Raw genomic sequence first — 18989 nt, 5'->3', positions numbered from 1 at the left:
TCAGAGAGATCAGAGGGAGCTTCAGGGCAGAGCAGGGAGGTGCAGTAAAACTCATCAGGAATTAAAACAATAGCAGTTATAGCAGAACTGAGAGGGGAATTGCTCAAAACCTGGTTTTATCGTTTCCTACAAAATAACAAAGTGTCAGTGTAACATCTCTGATCTTGTTATGCTACGACAGATGCATTCTGAATTGGGTCCTCTTTAATAAACAAGAAAAACAAACTCTTCAAGAAGACAGCACAGCGGGGTGCCTGGGCAGCTCAGTTGGTTAAGCATCAGACTCTTGATCTGGCTCAGGTCATGATCTCACGGTTTGCGAGTTTGAGCCCTGTGTTGGGCTCTGCGCTGACAGTGCGGAGCCTGCTTAGGATCCGCCCCCCCCCCCTCTCGGTTCCTCCCCCACTCGTGCTGTCTCTCAAATTAAATAAACATTAAAAAAAAAAAAAGAAGATAGCACAGCCTCTGACCTCTCAAAAACAGCAACAATGATAAGGACCCCATGGTGTCCACTTAAAGCTGGCAGTAACCCAGGGACTGAAGAAACAACTGGCTGGTGGGGCTGGTGGGTCACATCAATGGATAGCTGTGATTTCTTCTCCGAGGACTCAAGACCCACACCTGATTCTGCACACAAGTAATTTTTTTTTTTTTGATCTGCAAAATTTTATTAAGCAATAGCTGGACAACTTTTACAATTTCAAATCATCAAGAAAAAAATAAGGAGATTAATCCATCTCAGTAATAAAGACAGAAAATAATTTGGACAAACCACGTCATTTTGAATGCAAACCATTAATGCCTTCTAGAATACCTCCCACACAATCTAATACACAAATACATAAGAAGAAAGGCAAATACGGGTGAGCTCATTAAAATGCAAGTGGGAATCTCAACAAATCTTGCCTGGAAAGTAAGACAAAGCAGGATGCTGAAATTGAAAAACAAACCAACATTGGAGGGACTGAGACGCACAGAGCAGCGCGCTATTCCCAAGGTCTGGATAAGAACATGCTGGTGGTCTGGTTTGGTCTGGGACCTGTGCACCTGCATCGTGCACTTACAGTTTAAAAAAAAAAAAAAAGGACAAAGAAAATGCCAGTAGTAATAAACTCAGAAATTATGTCCAAATTTACAGTACCAAAATAATGCATTTATTAACAAATGCAAAAACAATACCCCTTTGGTAAATAATACAGTGCCTTTTTCAGTCAAACGCATAACCCATGCTTTTCTACAACACGAAAAAAAATTTATCTACAACAACAAGATCTTAGAACCCTACCCCTCCCGTTTAAAAGAACTTGTAAACAGAAAATATCGGTACAAGTTACAAGAAAATTGCACAAAGCCAAAGAAATGAAAACAAAATAAGCCACAACCCTTCAAGAGTTTTATCAGCCCCGGAACTAAGGAAATACACAAATGGTGAGATCAGAGCTGTGTGTTGTTACAAAATCCCAGGAACTCAAGCATTTTTGACACACTTTGTCTCACTTTGTTCACAATTAAACTTGGCCAAGGGATAGATGGCCCGCGCAGGGACACGATGGGGTCTTTCCAAAAAACCTTTTCAACTTGAAGACAGTGTAACACGGTTGAACACACTCAAGAACTCAAGCCAGCCCGGGCATATACTCCTTTGTTCTTTTTTCAACCCACACTATGGCTTTTTGGGGGCAAATGGTGACTTACTTTAGGGCTGTTCACAAGGGTGTCCACTGAGCAGGGCACACTCATGGGGAGGATCCTGTCTCACTTAGAATTGGCGCTTTGGTGCAATTTTACAAGAACATGACTCCAAATGCATTTGTTTCTAGAGGTAAACCTGCCAAAGATTATTTTAAATGCACTGGTTTACATTCACCAGATAGCTCATTGATGCCGGAAAAGAAATGTTTCTCTGTAAAAAGAATTATTTCGAAACACACCTTCCAAGCTTGTAAAGTGGAATGAGGACACGGTCACATTTTGAACCGTCGGGCTGTTAGAGCTGGACACTTTAGAATTTCGTCCAGGTCATTCCTTTCATTTTATAGATGGACAAATGGAGGCCCAAGGTCACCCTCCAGCTCTGTGGCAGAGCAGGCTTGACCCCAGGGTCAAGATGACTGCCTGCTGTTTTGCACATCCTCATGGGACACTCAACTAGGGAGCAATGAACGTGGGGGAAAAGACCAACCTGTAAAATCCTGACTTCTGCTGCCATTAGAGCCTTCACATTTTCCTGCTTCCTTGGCACCAACTTTTCTTGGAATATACATTCAGTGGATACACTGTACCCAAATCTGTGCCTTTGGTTTGATAAGGTTAGAGGCAGAACAAATTTAAAATCCGTTTTTAGGTCTCTTAATACACTCCTTTCCTGGAAAAGGCATGGATTCTTCATACAGTTGCCTGGGCTAATGTTTTTAAATTTAGAGACTCAATGAGGTAACTTAATATTAATAAATTGCTATATTAATAAGCACGAAGTATGTAGGTAGAATTCCATTTAAAGTACTGACTTTAGTAGTATTTAATAAATTGAGACTGAATGAAAACAATTTTTACAATCAGTGAAACCATCACCATTAACCTGAAAGACTTAACTTTCCCTACGCTGCAGACGTCTGCATAAGCGTGGCTGGCAGGACAGGGTTCCTCCTCTGGGCCAGAGCACAGAGCCAGACCCCTGCTACATCTTCAGGGGCCGAATCCTGGGTATGCTAAACCCGCAAGACAAGGCCTGTGTCTCCATGTGCAGAAGAGACCTTTTGGGGAGTGAGTCAAGAATTTAGAAAGTTCAATTATTTGCTACAAATATTCACTTCCTCTTCACAAATATCTTTGTATTTTTATTCCAAGGACTTCCCCTTATAATTGCTTTTGGTAAGAAAAGTTCAGAAATATATCTTTTCTTGGTCTTTGTATCTCAAAAAAACAATCAGAATCTGGAAAGTGGACACTTAGTGACAATAATGCCTTCCTCTGCTACTCTTCTAATTAGTCTCCTCTTTTCATTTCATAGCACCTTTTATTTTTAATTAAAAGCATTCAAAAAAAGGGACAATATTATTTTAGGATATGTCATCTTAAAGAAATCTACTCCTCTGTATATAATCAATACCACAGGATGGAAAAAAAAATTACTTCTAAAGAATAGGAATTTTTTCCCAATTAGAAAAAGTTACAAATTGTCCAGCAAAAAACCCTTCTATCATATCCTCTTTATTTCTTGCAGCAAAATGTACTGCTACCAAATAACTCATTACAAACATACTACTTTTCTAAATAAATAAAATGAGCATAACTCACCAGTACATAGCCACAAAATAATTCCTAAGAACACCATTAAAGCAAGATAAATAATTATCTCTTGGACAACAAAACAGGGGAACTGCATTTAAATTATTTTAGAAATAGGCCATAACCATTATTGCACAACTAATATAAACACTGAAACATCTTACCAAGCTATAGAAACACCTATAAAAGAATTATATAATTTTGAATATGTTGCTAAATTCTTTCTGCAAGAATTTACCCACCAAGAATCAGGCTCAATATTTTAAAATATAAGATGGAAAACTCTGATGTTGGCTGGGAGATGTCCTCATCTGTGCTCCTTCAAGGTCTGGAGAAAATGGTGAGTGATTTCGTCTTGCTCTGGGGAAGGAATGGGCCAGTTTCTTTTCTAGTTTTTAAACCAAAACAAGGAATGTAAAAATACATTATTTTCAAAAGACTTTTCTGTAGTGTCTTCCATTTGTCTGTTCCAAACAAAACCCAAATTGAGGGCCCTGTGCCAGTACATAGCTCTTGTGCTCCTGCCCTAAACAACATCACAGGTACGAGTGATTGACAACAATGAACTGGGCTTTGTTATCATCAGGGCTGAAGGCTGCCCAAAGTGTCCCCTAAGGAGGTGGTGGCAGGAAAAGATATTCCAGGGTGTGTGTGTGTGTGTGTGTGTGTGTGTGTGTGTGTGTGTGTGAGATCAACCAACTCTCTTAAGTACTATAATTTTAATAATGTGTTCCCAGTGGTTTATCTCCTCAGTAAACAGTCTATTCAGTTAATAAAGAACTTTTTTTCCCCCTCCTAGTTACTTTTTTCAAAGAGATGACCATACCTCCATCTTTCAATACCCCGTCGATTGCTTAAGATTTTGTTACATTTCTAAACCATTAGAAAATATTTCTAGTCAAGTGAACTTTAATGTGGCCGAGAAGAGGAAAGGAGTGCTTTCAAATGAGTATCATCAGCATTTTTCAGGTGAGAAAGTGTGGAACACTTATCTACTGGGAAAGAGAAGGCCGTCTGCCACATTTTCCAGATTAAACAATAAAATGGGGGAGGGGATGAAGGTTGTTTTTCAGTAAGTGGGTATCTAGTGACTTACCAGTGCACTAGGTGACAAAGTTGCTTCCCAACCATGTGCCAGATCTTTCCATTTTGTCTTTTACCTTCTCCCGAAGGCAAGCACACTGTATGATTGTTACAGAACCCACGGAATTCTGACACGTTACACGACTAGCAGAGTCTTCAACGTAAACATCGTGCAGAGAGGAGCACAGCCCTCGTACTCCTTCAAGTCCCACCGTGTAAACCACCCAGGTGTCCATGCGCAGAAGCTCCTTCCTCACCTGCCGTCCCTTCCTCCTACATCATCGTGAGCGAACTGGATTCAGAGCTGGTAAGAGCACCGCTGGACAAAGGCTACTGCTATTAGTCAAACACAGTGCATTTGCCATAACACCCTTCATTAATCAAGTCACTTCTGGGGGAGTAACATTGTATGTGTGAACTGAATGGCCCCGTAAGAGAACCTGTACCTTCAGGATTCGGGGTTGTTCTTTTTAAAAGTCTTTTGTTTTCACACTAGTGGTTACAATAAGGAGGAGTAATAAAGGTAGGTGTTGTGGAGAACAAAAATAATGCACACTCCCTAGTCTGAAAGAACAGCAGGCGGGAAGGCAGTCTACCTTCCTTCCGAAGGGCCCCTTGTCCTGGCAGGTGACAGAAGCAGACACAGTAGGACATTACCACGGCAACTATGTTTCCGAAAAGAACACCAGGTGCCTCGCACGCTTTGCTTCCAGATACCACTCTTCCGTATTCTCTTCTTGTTTAAAAAGAAAGAAGAAAGAAAAACAACAAAGGATTATAAAAGCCCAAACAAACAACAACAATTAGAGGTCAGTCCCCTCTCCTGGGCCTGACAGATTCTTCCAGTTTTGCTCTTGTCTTCTGGTCCCCAGGCACCCGGGGCCCCGTGGGACTCCTCGAGCATCGCCGATCAGACCTCTCTGAAAAGGCTCCTCTGCCTCTCTTTCCCACCCGTAGCAGCCTCTTCATTTCAGGCGCTGAGTCACGTTGGCCAGGGCAACCGCAAAGGCCTGCACAGCTGAGAAGGGGTACTGGAAGTCCAGAATGTACGCATTGCCATCAATCCTTCCAAACTGCATCACCTGGGGGGTGGGAGGGAGGTGGGCAGAGAAGCAAAGACATTAAAGGAAAACAAGGTGGGAAACAGCACAACCGCCTGTGTGGCTCCTGAGGGAAGACGACAGCGCAGTCCAGGAGGTAGTCCCCCCAGAGAGGGACTCTGATCAAACTTCCTGAGCTAACTATGGGTTTGTCGGAAACAAAGGGGGAACCTGGTAAACACACAATGGGAAGATAATGAAGCAAAAATTCAGAGCCTGGAAAGCTCACTGGTCAAATGAAGTGGCTTCCTCACCAAGGAAACAGGGGAAAGAAAAAGTATGAAGAAGAATCTACAGGCTAACAGAAGGTTGAGAGAAACATCAATTGTAATTATCAAATGTCACGGGTCAGAGAGGGGCAAACATAGTCCACCGCCTTCCCGCAATGCTCTGTCTCTCGAGCTCGCTTTCCTTTGTCATTTCAGTACTTACTGTGATCACACACTGTGACTATGTAGCTTTTCATATACATATACAGATATTTACATAAATATTGTATTTATAAGGATTATATTATATATCACACATAAATTATGTATAAATATTATATAAATATAAATACTTATATAAATATTTAAGTACATTTGTTTACGGTCTTTCTTCTATTTTGGTAAACTCCATGTGAGGACGGGGATTTTCTCTATTTTCCTCATTGCTCTGGTTTCAGCACTTAGAGCAACGTTGGCAAACTCTCTGTAAAGGGCTGATGATAAATACTTCAGGCCTCGTAGGTCACAGGGTCTTTGCCGTAGGACAAAAGCTTTGTCGTAGGACAAAAGCAGCCTTAGACAATACTTAAGTGGGTGGGCATGGCTGTGTTCCAATGGAACTTTATTTATAAAAAGAGGCAGCAGGTCCAGTTGGTCTGTGGGCCACAGTTTGCTGACTCCCAGCTCAGAGGATTGCCAGGTACACAGCAGGTGGCTCAATAAATATTCGAGTGAATTAATGAAAATGAGATTTAAGTATGAGAGGTGAAGGGAACAACCAGGATGGTGAGGAAGTGCAGTTCCAGAACAACAGCTATGCAGCAGAGTTAGAGCCACCATTTCAGGCTGGAGCAGAGGAACTGAAAAACCACCCGATGTGTTTAACTGTAGTGAGAAGAGATTTACATTCCGCCACCGAATCAGGGAATGATGTACTATAAGTACACAGAAATAAACAAACACTGGGTAATTATTTGGTCTAGGAAAAAATCCCTATGTAATAAAAAAGGAAATATAGTTAAGCCATAATACATGGCTCAGCTATAAACCACATATATTGGCATAATGAGATAACCAAAGACTGCTGATTGAACTAAGGGGGAAGTTCACGTGTCTGTACATATGGCAGTGGGGGTGAAGAAAATAAACCCTCATATTCCTCAGGAAGAGGTCAATACACGATGTGAAAAACTGAAAAATCAATAAATAGAAATGGGAACACGTTCTTCGCAAACACAGTGTCAAATACCAGAAAAAAGCCAAAGTTGGAAGAAAGAAAGTATCTCTGGCAGAGCAGGTTTGGGGAGCGGGCAGGGGGCTGGGCAGGGGCCTGCTAGTTTTTCTCATGGGTCACGGAGACTTGGCCACTTGGCTTCAGAGGGATCAGTTGTTTTCCATTATTTCCCATTTGGCTCCTGGAAGGCCAAAGCACTGCTATCCTTTAGCAGGTTTTTAAAAACCCACAGAGACCAGTCAAGACCAAAAAGCAGGGATCTGGGCCATGCCCTGGGACATGCTTTCTTACCTGCCGCCCCTCTAGCTCGATTTGGAAGTTCTTTGCTGACTCCTGGGTCACGCGCCCCCCAAAGTCCAGCTGGTACACTTGGGTGGCTTCGTTCCACAGAGGCTGCTTGTTGGCCATGACGTACACAAAGCCCTGGCTGCCCAGCCGGCCATCTTCCTTCTCGCTGGCTTTCCGGCACTTGAACTCCTCCAGCTCGCTGGCCGTCCGCAGGCTCCTCTTGCTCTTCCAGCCCTTCTTGCTGCCCTGGCTCTGGTTCATCAGCTCATCACCACTGATGAACAGCTCGGGCTCGCTCTCTGAGCTGTCCTGGAATTCATTCGTCTTATTCAACTTCTTCGACTTCAGTTGGTCTTTCTGACTCTTTACTTTCTTCTTCTCTCTCCCCAGGCGAGGGCTGGAGATCAGAGAATTAAAGTCACTCAAAGTCCTTGCCTCCTTCTTCACTTTGCCCTCTGTGATGGCCTGAACATTTCCTTCCTCTGCTCGGCTGTCCAGGCGCTTCCGGTTTTTCTTCCCGAATTTCTCCGACCGCTGGGGGACCGGGCTTTCTGTCAGGGAAAGGACTTCTTGGAAGTTGTCTGTGGTCTCTACCATCACCTCTGTACCCAAGTGGCTTTGGAGGTCGGTGGGCGGTGGGGACACGAGGGGCTTCTCCACCACCAAGTGTGCCTTGGGGGGCAGAGTGCCCTGGGGGTTTTGCACGGGCGGGCAAGGGCTGTAGGAATTCCAGGGGTGCAAGGCGATAGGTGGCAGCTGTAAACTCGAGCAGGTGCTGCTTCCCGGATACATGGGGGGCAAGGTGCAGTAGGAGAGGCTGGGCGGGTAGGCTGGCTGGAGAGCCACTGTGGACTCCTGGGGTGCAAACTGTGTCGGGGACAGGACATCTTTCGGGGAGCAGGGGGTCTGCACTCCCGGCAAAGGGGGCGTGTTATAGCTCCCTGGATACGGCATTCCCATCCCATAGCCTGTTTGGAAAGTGGCAGTAGGGCTGGCGGGAGACTTCGGGGAGACAAAGGGCACTCGGGACACGTCCAGATGCTGGCTCTGACCTACTATCAGAGGAGGCAGTTTCAGGGGGTTGGGCACTGCAGTCTGTGCTGTCCTTTCCTGAGGAACCCAAATGTCTTCCCCCAGCACAGGGTCCCACTGGTAAGGGGGTGGCCGTTTGACGGCCACAGCAGCTTCAGTCAGCGTGGGGTGCCTCAGGGGCTTCTCGACCGGACAGTGCTGGGCCAGCGCCTCGTCCTCTGTGAAGGCCGAGTTCACGTAGTCGGCGCGGTCGCGGGCGCCGTCTGGCGGGCTCAGGAGGCTGTAGGACGACTGGGAGGTCAGGGGTGAGGTGCTGGCGGCGTGGGCCAGGCCCGAGCCGGACTGCACACCTCCAGCACCCCCGGCGCCAGGCTCGGGCCGCCCCGCCACGGCCCCCCCGCTGCACTGACTGCAGGTGTACAGGGCCGGCGGGGGCCGCGCCGGGAACTGCGCCGCACCCTTGGGCTTGGGCGGGTGCTGCGGGGGGACCCGCGGGGGCTCGGCTAGCTGCGCCGCCTTGAGCGCCACCTCGCGGTTGTTCCTGCGCAGCGTGGCGTGGATGAGACTGTCGGGCCTCTGCGCCGCGCTCCGACCCGGGACTAGCGGGCCGGCGATTTCGGGGTACGGGGGTGGATCTCCCGTCGGGATGGAGTAGCGTGGGACGGTCAGGCGGTTCAGGGTGGCACTGGTGCAAGGCTGGGGGACCTTTTTCTCAGTGGCGGTGAGCCGCAGGGTGGCTGAGCTGCCCGGGCCGGGGAGGGTGTAGGTGTTCTGGGAGCAGAGCATCCGCGTCCGAGGCCGGCACACCTCCTCCACGTTGCCGCTGCTGTCAAAGGTGGTGATCCTCTCATAGCCCAGGGGCGTCTGGTAATGTGCCGCCGTGGGGTACAGCGAGAAGTCGCCCTTCTTCAGGCACGTGTCCACCGGAGGCTGTGGGGGCGGCAGCGGGGGCGGGGGCGCTGCTGTGGTGGGGGCGGCGGGGATGGTTCCCGGGTAGGGGGGTGGGGGGTTCATCTTCGCCACCTGGACCTCCTGCGGGGCACTGAACACCACTGCGTCCCCCTCGGCGGCCAGCTGCGGCACTGGCCGCAGGGCCTTGGCGGACTTCTGCAGGTGGTCATGGTCTCGGTCTCCGTGGTCCAACACCGAGAGCTGGATCGCCCCTGGAGCTGGCGGTGGCAGGGACAGCTGAGCGGGGTTGGGGATGATGCGGCCCATCTCCACACCTCCGAAGATCACCTGTCCGGGGTTGGAATAGCGGTTGGAGACTGGGTACTGGGTGGCACTATCACTTCCATGCTCAGACGTCCCCACTGCCGTGGTCTGATTGGTCAGGACGTCCAGCTGCACATTCTGATTGGCCAGCAGGGACTGCACCAATCCTATGCTCTGTGTGGGGGACATAGCTTGCGCCGAGCTGTGGATGGGAGCGATGGGGATGTTCACGGTACATGGAGGGTTGTTCTCAGGCACACCCGATGCTCCCGTCACTGGGAGGAAAAAAGAAACATGCACTGCTTACAAAACTGCCATGAAACTGGGTCAGAATAAGTAATACATCTGAACTCATCCAGTCCTTTTGCATACAAAATGCAACTGCTTCAGGAGGAGATGTGTTTGCTTGGGGAAAGCCAGATCTTTCACACAAGTTATACAAAGTTTCTCCAAGGTTTCTGGAAGGGCACAGGCAAGCGGGTAAGTTCTGCAGGGTAGCCTTTGTTGTCCACTGGTTAAGGGCACTGTCAAAGCTTTTCAATGAATATGCTTCTGAACCTTCTGAATTTGGTACCATGTGCCTAAATGGTACCATGGCAAATACTTAATTTTTTTTTAAATTGATTAATTTTTTTAAAGTAGGCTCCATGACCAATGTGGAGCCCAGTGCAGGGCTCAAACTCACGACCCTGAGATCAAGACCTGAGCTGAGGTCAAGAGTTGGATGCTCAACCAACTGGGCCTCCCTGGAAGCCCTACTTTATTTTTAAATACTTAACTGTTTAAAGATACTTTCTACTCATATTCATAAAACGGACCACTCTCTTATGCAAGGAGGGAGTGACGGTAGGATACTCCACTGAGCACTCATAAGGCCTAGGCTCTGGAGTACGTTTAGCCACAGTTATGGACTGGTTAGTACGGGAAGGGTCATGCAGCAAATGTGTATCTGAAATTTGCACATAAATTAAGTTTCTGTAAATAGAACCATGTAAGATGTAGTAAAGATACCAATGAAAAGAATCCTGTAGCAAATCTGTGTTATTAGGGAAGGATAATTTCCTAATTTATCTGCTTTCTAGCATTTCCGACAGTATGTAAGGTATAGCCACACTCTGTAAAACCCTGTAAATCTATCCTATATATGTACACATAGGGAATTTAATGAAGCATGAATTTGAGCAGTGATAGACCACACGCAGGTGCTCAGAGCCACTGTTTTATACTGCCCTGTGTAAAATGCCATTGACCCCTGGCAAGTTTGCTCATCTGGGCCTTTAAGTGCTATGGAGCAACTAGTATACGAGCAGGAAATAAGATTTAACTAGGTAATTGTAAAGGCTGACTGGCCTTTTACCAGAACTATGGAATGAAGGCAGCTAGTTTCATCAAAAGTTAAGCCCACCTTTTGAGCCTGTCCCAGACTTCCCTACTTCCCCCATCCCTTCCCTGGGGCCCTCTAGTGAGATGTAACTATCTCCTGGCTGCATGAATCTGGGTCCTGCCTCAAGTTTTCTATTATTCCTGTTCAGATCTCTCCTCCAGATGGCCTCTCATCTGCATGGAGAACTGAAGGCAGGTGTCTTCCAGGCTAAAGAGAAGAGTCTGTCACCAGCATTAAAGGCAAGCACAGAGACAAAATGCTCCCTCCTCTGACTGCGCAGCACAGGCACTAACAGCAGCAGCAAGGGCTGAGCATTTAGGGAGAGCTGTATTAGTCACACTCTGGGAGCACAGGGAGGGTGTTACGGGGAAAGTGTAAAAGATACTTCTAAATACAAGATTCTGAGATTGCGGAAAGGGCTGTAAAGCTCAAGTGTGTGAGGCTTCACCAAACTGCAGGTTTATGTGGTTGCAAAACCTTGCCCATTATGACTTTGATAGTCTAGAATATCTGCTCTGCTTATGAGGAGAGGTATATCATCAGAGGACCAAAGACAGCTACTGTCAGAAAGTACCGTACAAATAACTTTACATGTAAAAACCCATGAAGGAGGTAAACGACTCCCTCAAGTTCTTCTTGAGGAATGCTGAAGCTGGAATGCAGGTCCTTCCCTGTCCCATGGCGAGGACCATAGCCCCTTCTGTTCCAGAACCACCAAACACAGGAGAAGTCAGTGGTCCATGTAGGATTCCTCTGGCTCAGAAACCAGAGACTTTCAAAAACTTGCTTGGTTCTAAGGAGAGGAGTCTTCATATTTATAAAATTATGGGTAGACGTTTCTGAGAATAGTTACATAGAAATAATTGACGACTTAGAAATTGTTCTACTCTATTAATCAAAATAGAATCCCTCCCCCCCCCCCCCCACACACACTAGAAAATACTTAATTTAAGATGCCATCAACATGGGGCGCCTGGGTGGCGCAGTCGGTTAAGCGTCCGACTTCAGCCAGGTCACGATCTCGCGGTCCGTGAGTTCGAGCCCCGCATCGGGCCCTGGGCTGATGGCTCAGAGCCTGGAGCCTGCTTCCGATTCTGTGTCTCCCTCTCTCTCTGCCCCTCCCCCGTTCATGCTCTGTCTCTCTCTGTCCCAAAAATAAATAAAAAATGTTGAAAAAAAAAAAAAAAAAAAAAAGATGCCATCAACATCTGAAAATTTTTAAACTGGGACTTTAAAAGCTTGTACCAGATTTTACCTTTAACTCAGACTAGGCTTCTGTACACTGAGATGTGAGTTGCACACTGGGAGAGAGATGTCTGAACGTAAAGGTTTTCTGTCCCGGAGATGGGGCGGGTTTGAGAAACCAGGTTCTGTGGGCACCACAGCCTATGAGACCTGGTTTCAGTTCTGATTTTACTGAGTTCTGATCAGTCCTATAAACTTCTCTACCTGGGCATAAGACTAAGGATTATTGTGAAGATAATAAAACAAGAAGGCAGAATGCTCTGTGGATATGAGGCCTTGCTCGTAGCTACCCTCCTCCCCAAACCAGCAACAGTATGCCCTTCTCCTGTGATATGCCACCACACCCAACAATGGAGGAAGTCACCCTTTGCCAAAGCAAGGCACAGACTGGCATGCTGTAATCGTCCACAACTTACCACTCTGTCCCCGTCACGACCCACTAAGAACACACCTGGTAAATCATCTTCATCTTCACTGAAAACATTTGGGTTGAAGACAGGTAAATTAACATAGTCCATGGAAATCTTCCGAACCTCTGGGAGATAGATGGTCATCTGCCGTGGCTGGAGATGCAGGAGGCTGGTTTTATAGATGACTGGTGGGGAGGAGGAGAGCGCTGTTAACAGAGACATGCAGGAGGACGGCCAAGGTGCCGACAGAGCCACAGGAAGAGAAATGGCGCTGTGCTGTCCCTGCCATCAGAAGACAGATCTGCGTGGGCCCGGGAGAGTCTGATGGCAGCCCTTCACTTCCCTTCTGCACACCACTGGCCACCCCAGCCATGGTCTGGATTCTGTAACAACAGATTCTCAGCCTACCCCAGTCACTTTGCCAAGTGGTTTTCTACAGAATCACACATTTCAAATGTCAAACACGTGTCTAAGACTTAAATGCTTTTCTGGAATGAGCTGGGGTATGATAAATACGTATTTTAAAAGCCTCACTTGTGATCAGAAGGATAACTTAGTAAAATTGTTGGGATATCCACAATGTCACGCTCAGGGGGATCTCAGGCAACTAGAAGATGGGATGACGTGGATCAGGGAAGAATGAAACACTGCTCTTACTCAGGACTGGATTCTTGTTTCCCTGACTTTCAACTGCCATTTCATGATCAGGATAGAGATTTAGGGAACTTCCACACCATTTCTTTATTTTTAATTTTTTCTTAAGTTTGTTTATTTATTTACAGAAGAGAGAGAGGGAGAGTGCAACTGGAGAGGCAGACAGCGAGGGAGAGAGAGAGTCCCAAGCAGGCTCCACCCTGGCAGCGCAGAACCTGGCTTGAGGCGCAATCTCAGGAACAGTGAGATCATGACCGAGCCAAGATCAAGAGCCAGACGCTTAACTGACTGAGCCACCCAGGTGCCCCTTCACACTGTTTCTTTAAATGCTAAGATTTTATTGGATCAATAAGGACATTTAAGAGAATGCCTAGATGGCAATTAAAATATTTAGATGAGACAAAATAAGTTAAAACCAATAAATCTGAATTTAGGGCTTGCAGTAGGCTGAAGTCAGGATGACACCAGCCCATCAGCTTTCTTTTATGTTTTGTACTCTTCCCTGTGAGGTAAGTAGAGGTTCTGTAATTATTACTGTTATCCCTAGTTTCTGCTAAGGTAAGCACAGTTCTGTCTCCACTGCTGTCCCCGCCAGTGCCCAGAGGCGCCTGGCTGGCACTCCCACGGTACCGCAGGCCTTCTGGTGATGAAATACCTGTGTGAGGCTGGCGCTTGGGCTGGTGAGGGCTAAGAAGACTTTTCCAACCGAGTGCTCATCACAGGTCTTATTCATGTGTTCATCTCTCTTGCTCACAAAAGAGAATATGAATTTTGGCTTTAAAATTCTGGACAGTTCTCTCTGGCTTAAGAATTAATGCATGCATTAAAGTGCTATTCTTTGTTGTTCAGATTGATAAAAAGAAATAAAATTTAAAATCTGAGGAGGGATTAAAAATGGTGTCAGTTGCCTCCAGGGGGAGAAAACTAGGTGACCAGAGGTGAAGAGAAAGATTTTTACTGTATACTGCTTCAAATCTTTTGAATTTGAATTTATTCCATATTTTTAAAATTGAGAAAGCAAAAAATTAAAAATAAAAAAATTTCATGAGCCAGATAATTCTAATTGAAGGAAACAAATATCCAGCACAATTATCTAATATAAAATATCCAACAGTACTCACTTTAAAATCCATTAGGGTGACAAAGATTGTTTAATAGGGTACCACAGGTAACATACCTTCTAAAAGCTAAGAGATAATTTCTTCTCTAGTAGAATCAAATGGAAAATTCTCTTAGCTTAACAAATGAATATAATAGCTAACATGCTTTTTTTTAAACAGTCAATGGTTAGGATAATGATTTCATTGCAGTCACACAGAAAGCTTTTATTTTGGGCACTCGAATCCCTCACACTGGAGCATCCCGTACCTTGAAGGCACTTCTAGGCTCTCCCATGTTAAGGTTCTTGTTGACTTATGTGTGGATCTACTCAACATCTAGAAGGAAAAGATTCATTAAAATTCCATTCCTTTTTTCAATGTTTACTGAAATAGGCAGATGGCTCAGGCCTCAGCGTACTGACGTGGGGTGATCGCAACGCTTGCACAGTGGTTACTAGAATCACCAAGCACATCAGTGGGGCACGGCTGAATTACTAAAGAACAGAATTTCATGGTCATCAGAGACTTTGCAGGTGGTTGAAAATATTATTAAGAGATTTCTCTGCAGTATATACTGGGACAGTCTATGGTTATTTCCTACGTCAGTTTTATGTGTTATTTTTATTCCTCTTTTTCTTTGAGCTGAGAAACCTCAAAATGAAAAATCCAAATACAGCACTGTTTAATAAGTCTCCTAAGACGCATACATGGCATAGGTCTTTTTAACATCTGCTTTGCAAGAATTACTTAACTGAAAGGATCTATTGATGTCTGAAACAACTTAAATAGTCAGATTCAGAATTTTTCACAAACCATTTTTAGTAGGGGACACAGAGCACATTCAAGATGGGTCCACCAGCCACACGCAAACCTCGCCTTCCAGAGACGCGTGCGTGTTAAGTGATCAGGCAATCTAGCAAGGCTGGGGGACGGCACAAGCCCTCAGACCACCCAGCGATGCGCCTATCGCGATGAAGCTGCTCTGAAAAGGACCTTCTGTCATTTCACTCCTTCTGAAGTAAGGAGTGAAGTAAACACGAAGTAAACACGACAGGTTAGTCCTATTCCTTCAAGCAGGAGTACAGAAAAGAATGCAAATTCTGGGTTCTAGCCCAGCTTTTACTCCTATGGTTCTATTTTCCTCCAGGGCTCAAACTTCTCACAGAGTATTTATCTGGGACTTCTACATGAAATCTGTGAAGTTTTACCACAAAGAACTGTACTGACAGTCAGCCAGCTTCTTACAGTCTTTAACGCTTTCTTCCCAACTTTCTTCGGACTCAAGAACCTAAAGACACTGGTACCAAAACCTGCCCACCGTGAGAGGCCACGAATCAAAATAACCAGAGCTTTGTTAGAGATTTCTGCTATTTCGGTCTCTTCATAAGTCAGGGCTTATATAAAAATACTGAAAGCACTGCTGGCAAAAAACCAATTTGAGTAATAATTCTAATTTTGTGAAATTATGATGGTTCGAGTCAAAGTGTAGAGGTAAATAAAGTACATACTAATCTTTTGGTGCCATAAGAGCTCATCTGAATGGTCTTTTCAAAAGTCTCAGTTCCACCTGGGAGAGCAGGCAGAGAAGAGGGCACGGTTTTTTACCTGCACCGAGGTTGGTTGGCAGGAAAGCAGCCAAGCCCACAATCTTAAACTTCGTTCCCCAGATATTAGACGTGACCTGAGCAAGATAGTTGTGCTGTGGGAGGGAGGGGGGGGGGGGGGAGAAAAAGGAAAAAAAATTACAATCTATTTTTATATCTTCTATTGATCACTGAGGAAGTAAGAATATTAACATTTTTGCTTAAAAAAGACACAGGTGGGTAATGTTGGAAATATTCACTCTCTGTATCATTCCACCATTTTTAAGACCGGAAGCTAACTGTAACGTGCCAGGCACCTGTTTCTGAATCGTGGCTCATGGTGGCTCACTGAGCTGGGATTCTCGGGCTGGAAGTGAGGAACAGATGTGTCCCAGTGTGTCTGCACATGTGTAGGTTAAAAAGGCCACAAAGGCAATCTGGGCACATTTTTCTTCACCTCTCCTTTCCCACAGTCACTGGACTAGAGGGGTTACACCTAGCTCTGGATCCATTTTTACCCTTGATATTTCTCCTGGAAACGCTAGTTGCACTGATACCAGTATGTCCCCACACTACCCAATTACCTATTTTCTCATTCAATTCAATTAAGAAAAAAATTTTTTTTAATTACCAATATGCTTAAGCCATGAGTGTGCGTGTGTGTGCAAGAGCAACAACAAAGGCGAATTAAAACCAGCTCCTCAAAGAGCTTATTACCTACTGGAGGATATAAGGCATAAAGGAAGTGACTGAGAAATGTTGTAAACAAGATGCTTGGGGACCACTGTGGCTGAGCCAGGGAAAGAAGCCTTCACCACGGAGGCTGAGTTCTATCTGGAAGCACGCCGGCAGAAACAAGGGGAGGAGATGGAGAGGGTAAGCTGGGTCACCCCAGTGACCCAGTACAGCAAAGGCACAAGCACAGAAAGAGGCCGGTCAACAGCGAGGCTGTGGCACTTGGAGGACGTCGCGGGGACCAGGATGGACAGACGGGCAGCACAGACTGTGGGGCCACCACCAGGGACGGGCTGTTGTGGACACGGAGAGTCACCAAAGGGTCGGAAGTGGCTTGAGAGGGCAGAGGGAGGGTACGTCTCAACCAGAGCTGCCCGTGGAAAGACCCATGTGGCCATGGGGGTGTGTCTGAGGTGGAAAGGAGGTCCTGGGGATGTGGAGGTGTCGGGGCCTGCCTGAGGGCAGGGTGGCGAGGAGGGAGAACAGGGCTCTGGTTCTCTACGCCCCTTGTCTGGAACGACAGTGGCCGGCACGGAGACTGGGGTGGCGAGTGCAGGTGTGATGCACCGAGGGTTCAGCCACCGTCGGGCACACGCTGAGGAGGGAGAGAAGGGCGGGGGAGCGATGCGTGGCACCGACCTGGACCCCAGATGCTACCTGAGTGATGTCTTCAAAGGGAAACTCTCTTCGCGTCAGGCTGGGTGAGCCAATGGAGGGCTTGCGCATCGGCAACCGGGGAGACCTGGACATCTCCTGAGCAGCCCGGGACAGCTTGGGAGACTTCCGAGCCTCAATGTTGATCCTGTGGAGACAAGGCCAGGAGGGTCAGGCCCCACAGGCGGGGGAGGCGCATGCTGCCTCGGCCCTCCCCTTCATGCTCTGGTGGCCACCATGGTGCTGTGTTCCCGGGGGCAAGGCCCCTTCATTTTCCAAGTCTCTGCCGCCTGCTTTTGCCTTGTGAGTATGAGGGAAGAAGAAGAGAACTGTGTACCAAGTGATAGATACTTAAAAATACAGCGAGATTAGACCAAATCAAGTGATTCATTTGTAAGGAACCCCAGAGAATTAACAGTGTTTCACTTTCTACTAACAGTAAGTTTAGAAATATCCACATGCCTCGTGCATGTGGGAAAATAGCAGGTGGGAAGAGACATATTTCACCCTAAGGCCAAATGATTTTGCGATTCCTAACACAATGTCAGGATTTCAATGGACTTTTCTAGCCTTTCACCAGCTGTGATATTTAAATCAAATCTGTGGGTCTACAGCTTTTCTGTTGTTTTCTGTTCCTACATTATATCTCTGGTCCTTAGTTCCTCTATTTATAACATGGGGACACGTGTTAATGCCAGCCTACCCCACAGAGAATGCTAGAAAAATGAGTATGTTAAGCTTGATGGCAATCAATAAAAAGAAAGCACTGAGCCTCAGAGGTACTACCTGAGACTGTGATAACAACACCAGGGGCCCCGAAGCACAGGCAGACAGAGGCCCGAGCTGGTTACAGTTCTGTGTGAGGACTGTCTGGCCTTTGCAAGTAGGGGGATTCGACACAGGGAAAGACAGAGGGAAGCAGGAGCAGCCTCAGGGAATGCCATATTCGGGCACTGTGAAAGGACATTTACAGGTGAAGGATTTGGTTGCTTATGTGTTAAGTGTCCTCCCTTAATTAAGGGAAAAGCCGAAACACTGTAGAAGTGTAGAGAAGTTCACAGTTTTATTTGCAATTTTAACAAGCTCAGAATAAAGATGAAAAAATAAATTGCTTGAGCAACTGGATATCTATACAAGAAAAAGTCACCCCATACACAAAAATTAATCCGAGACTGAAGTATGAAAGCTAAAACTACAAAGTTTCTGGAAAAGAACAAAGGGATGTCTTCACGACCTAAGGGTACACAAAGATTTCCCAAACAGGATGCAAGAAGCACTAATCATAAAAGAAAAAATTCGTATGACGTTAGCCATGTGGCACTCCATGTCTCTGCCCAAAAACCCATAGCTAAAATGCATAAAGAATCTTACAACCTGGTAACAGAAAAACAACTCGATAAAAAATGGGCCACAGGCTTAACAGACACTTTATAAAAGAAGATATCCAAATGGCTGATTAACATATGAAAAGCTGGGTGGCATCACCAATCACTAGAGATGTTAAGATAGCCCTACGCACCCACCAGAATGGATAAAATTATTTTCTGACAAGGACAGTGCAATCGTGGGGGAAAACAGAAGTCTCACATACACTGCTGGCAGAACTCAGAGTACTACAGGCACCTTGGAATACTATTTGGCAGTTTCTGGGGAAGTTAAACATGTGCCATGGCCCCACGACTCCCCTGCCCGAGACAGAGGAGCGCATGTGTCCGCAAAAAGTCTCATTACCAGAGGTCAATGAGTAAATGGAATAAACAAACTATAGTATATTC

The 18989-nt window shown here is 46.1% G+C and overlaps 1 protein-coding gene across 12 annotated transcripts in view; it reads right to left on the bottom strand.

Moving 5' to 3' along the window:
* Positions 1-641: 641 nt before the first annotated feature.
* TULP4 (TUB like protein 4) overlaps positions 642-18989 on the bottom strand; it is a 243338-nt gene continuing 224990 nt past the window's right edge. For 11 of the 12 annotated variants that reach the window (XM_042940183.1, XM_042940178.1, XM_042940179.1 and 8 more), the window contains 5 exons: positions 17218-17362; positions 15848-15941; positions 12530-12673; positions 7206-9724; positions 642-5453 (listed from right to left, as the gene is read on the bottom strand). In XM_042940183.1, the coding sequence (XP_042796117.1) occupies positions 5337-5453; positions 7206-9724; positions 12530-12673; positions 15848-15941; positions 17218-17362 (3019 nt within the window). In that variant the 3' untranslated portion in view covers positions 642-5336. The remainder of the gene's footprint in view (positions 5454-7205; positions 9725-12529; positions 12674-15847; positions 15942-17217; positions 17363-18989) is intronic. The other variant, XR_006202924.1, reaches the window with a different exon arrangement.

This window comes from Panthera leo, chromosome B2 (genome assembly GCF_018350215.1).
Source record: "Panthera leo isolate Ple1 chromosome B2, P.leo_Ple1_pat1.1, whole genome shotgun sequence".
Classification (NCBI taxonomy): domain Eukaryota; kingdom Metazoa; phylum Chordata; class Mammalia; order Carnivora; family Felidae; genus Panthera; species Panthera leo.
Note: the sequence above shows the minus strand (reverse complement) of the source record. Positions and strands in the feature narration are given on the sequence as shown.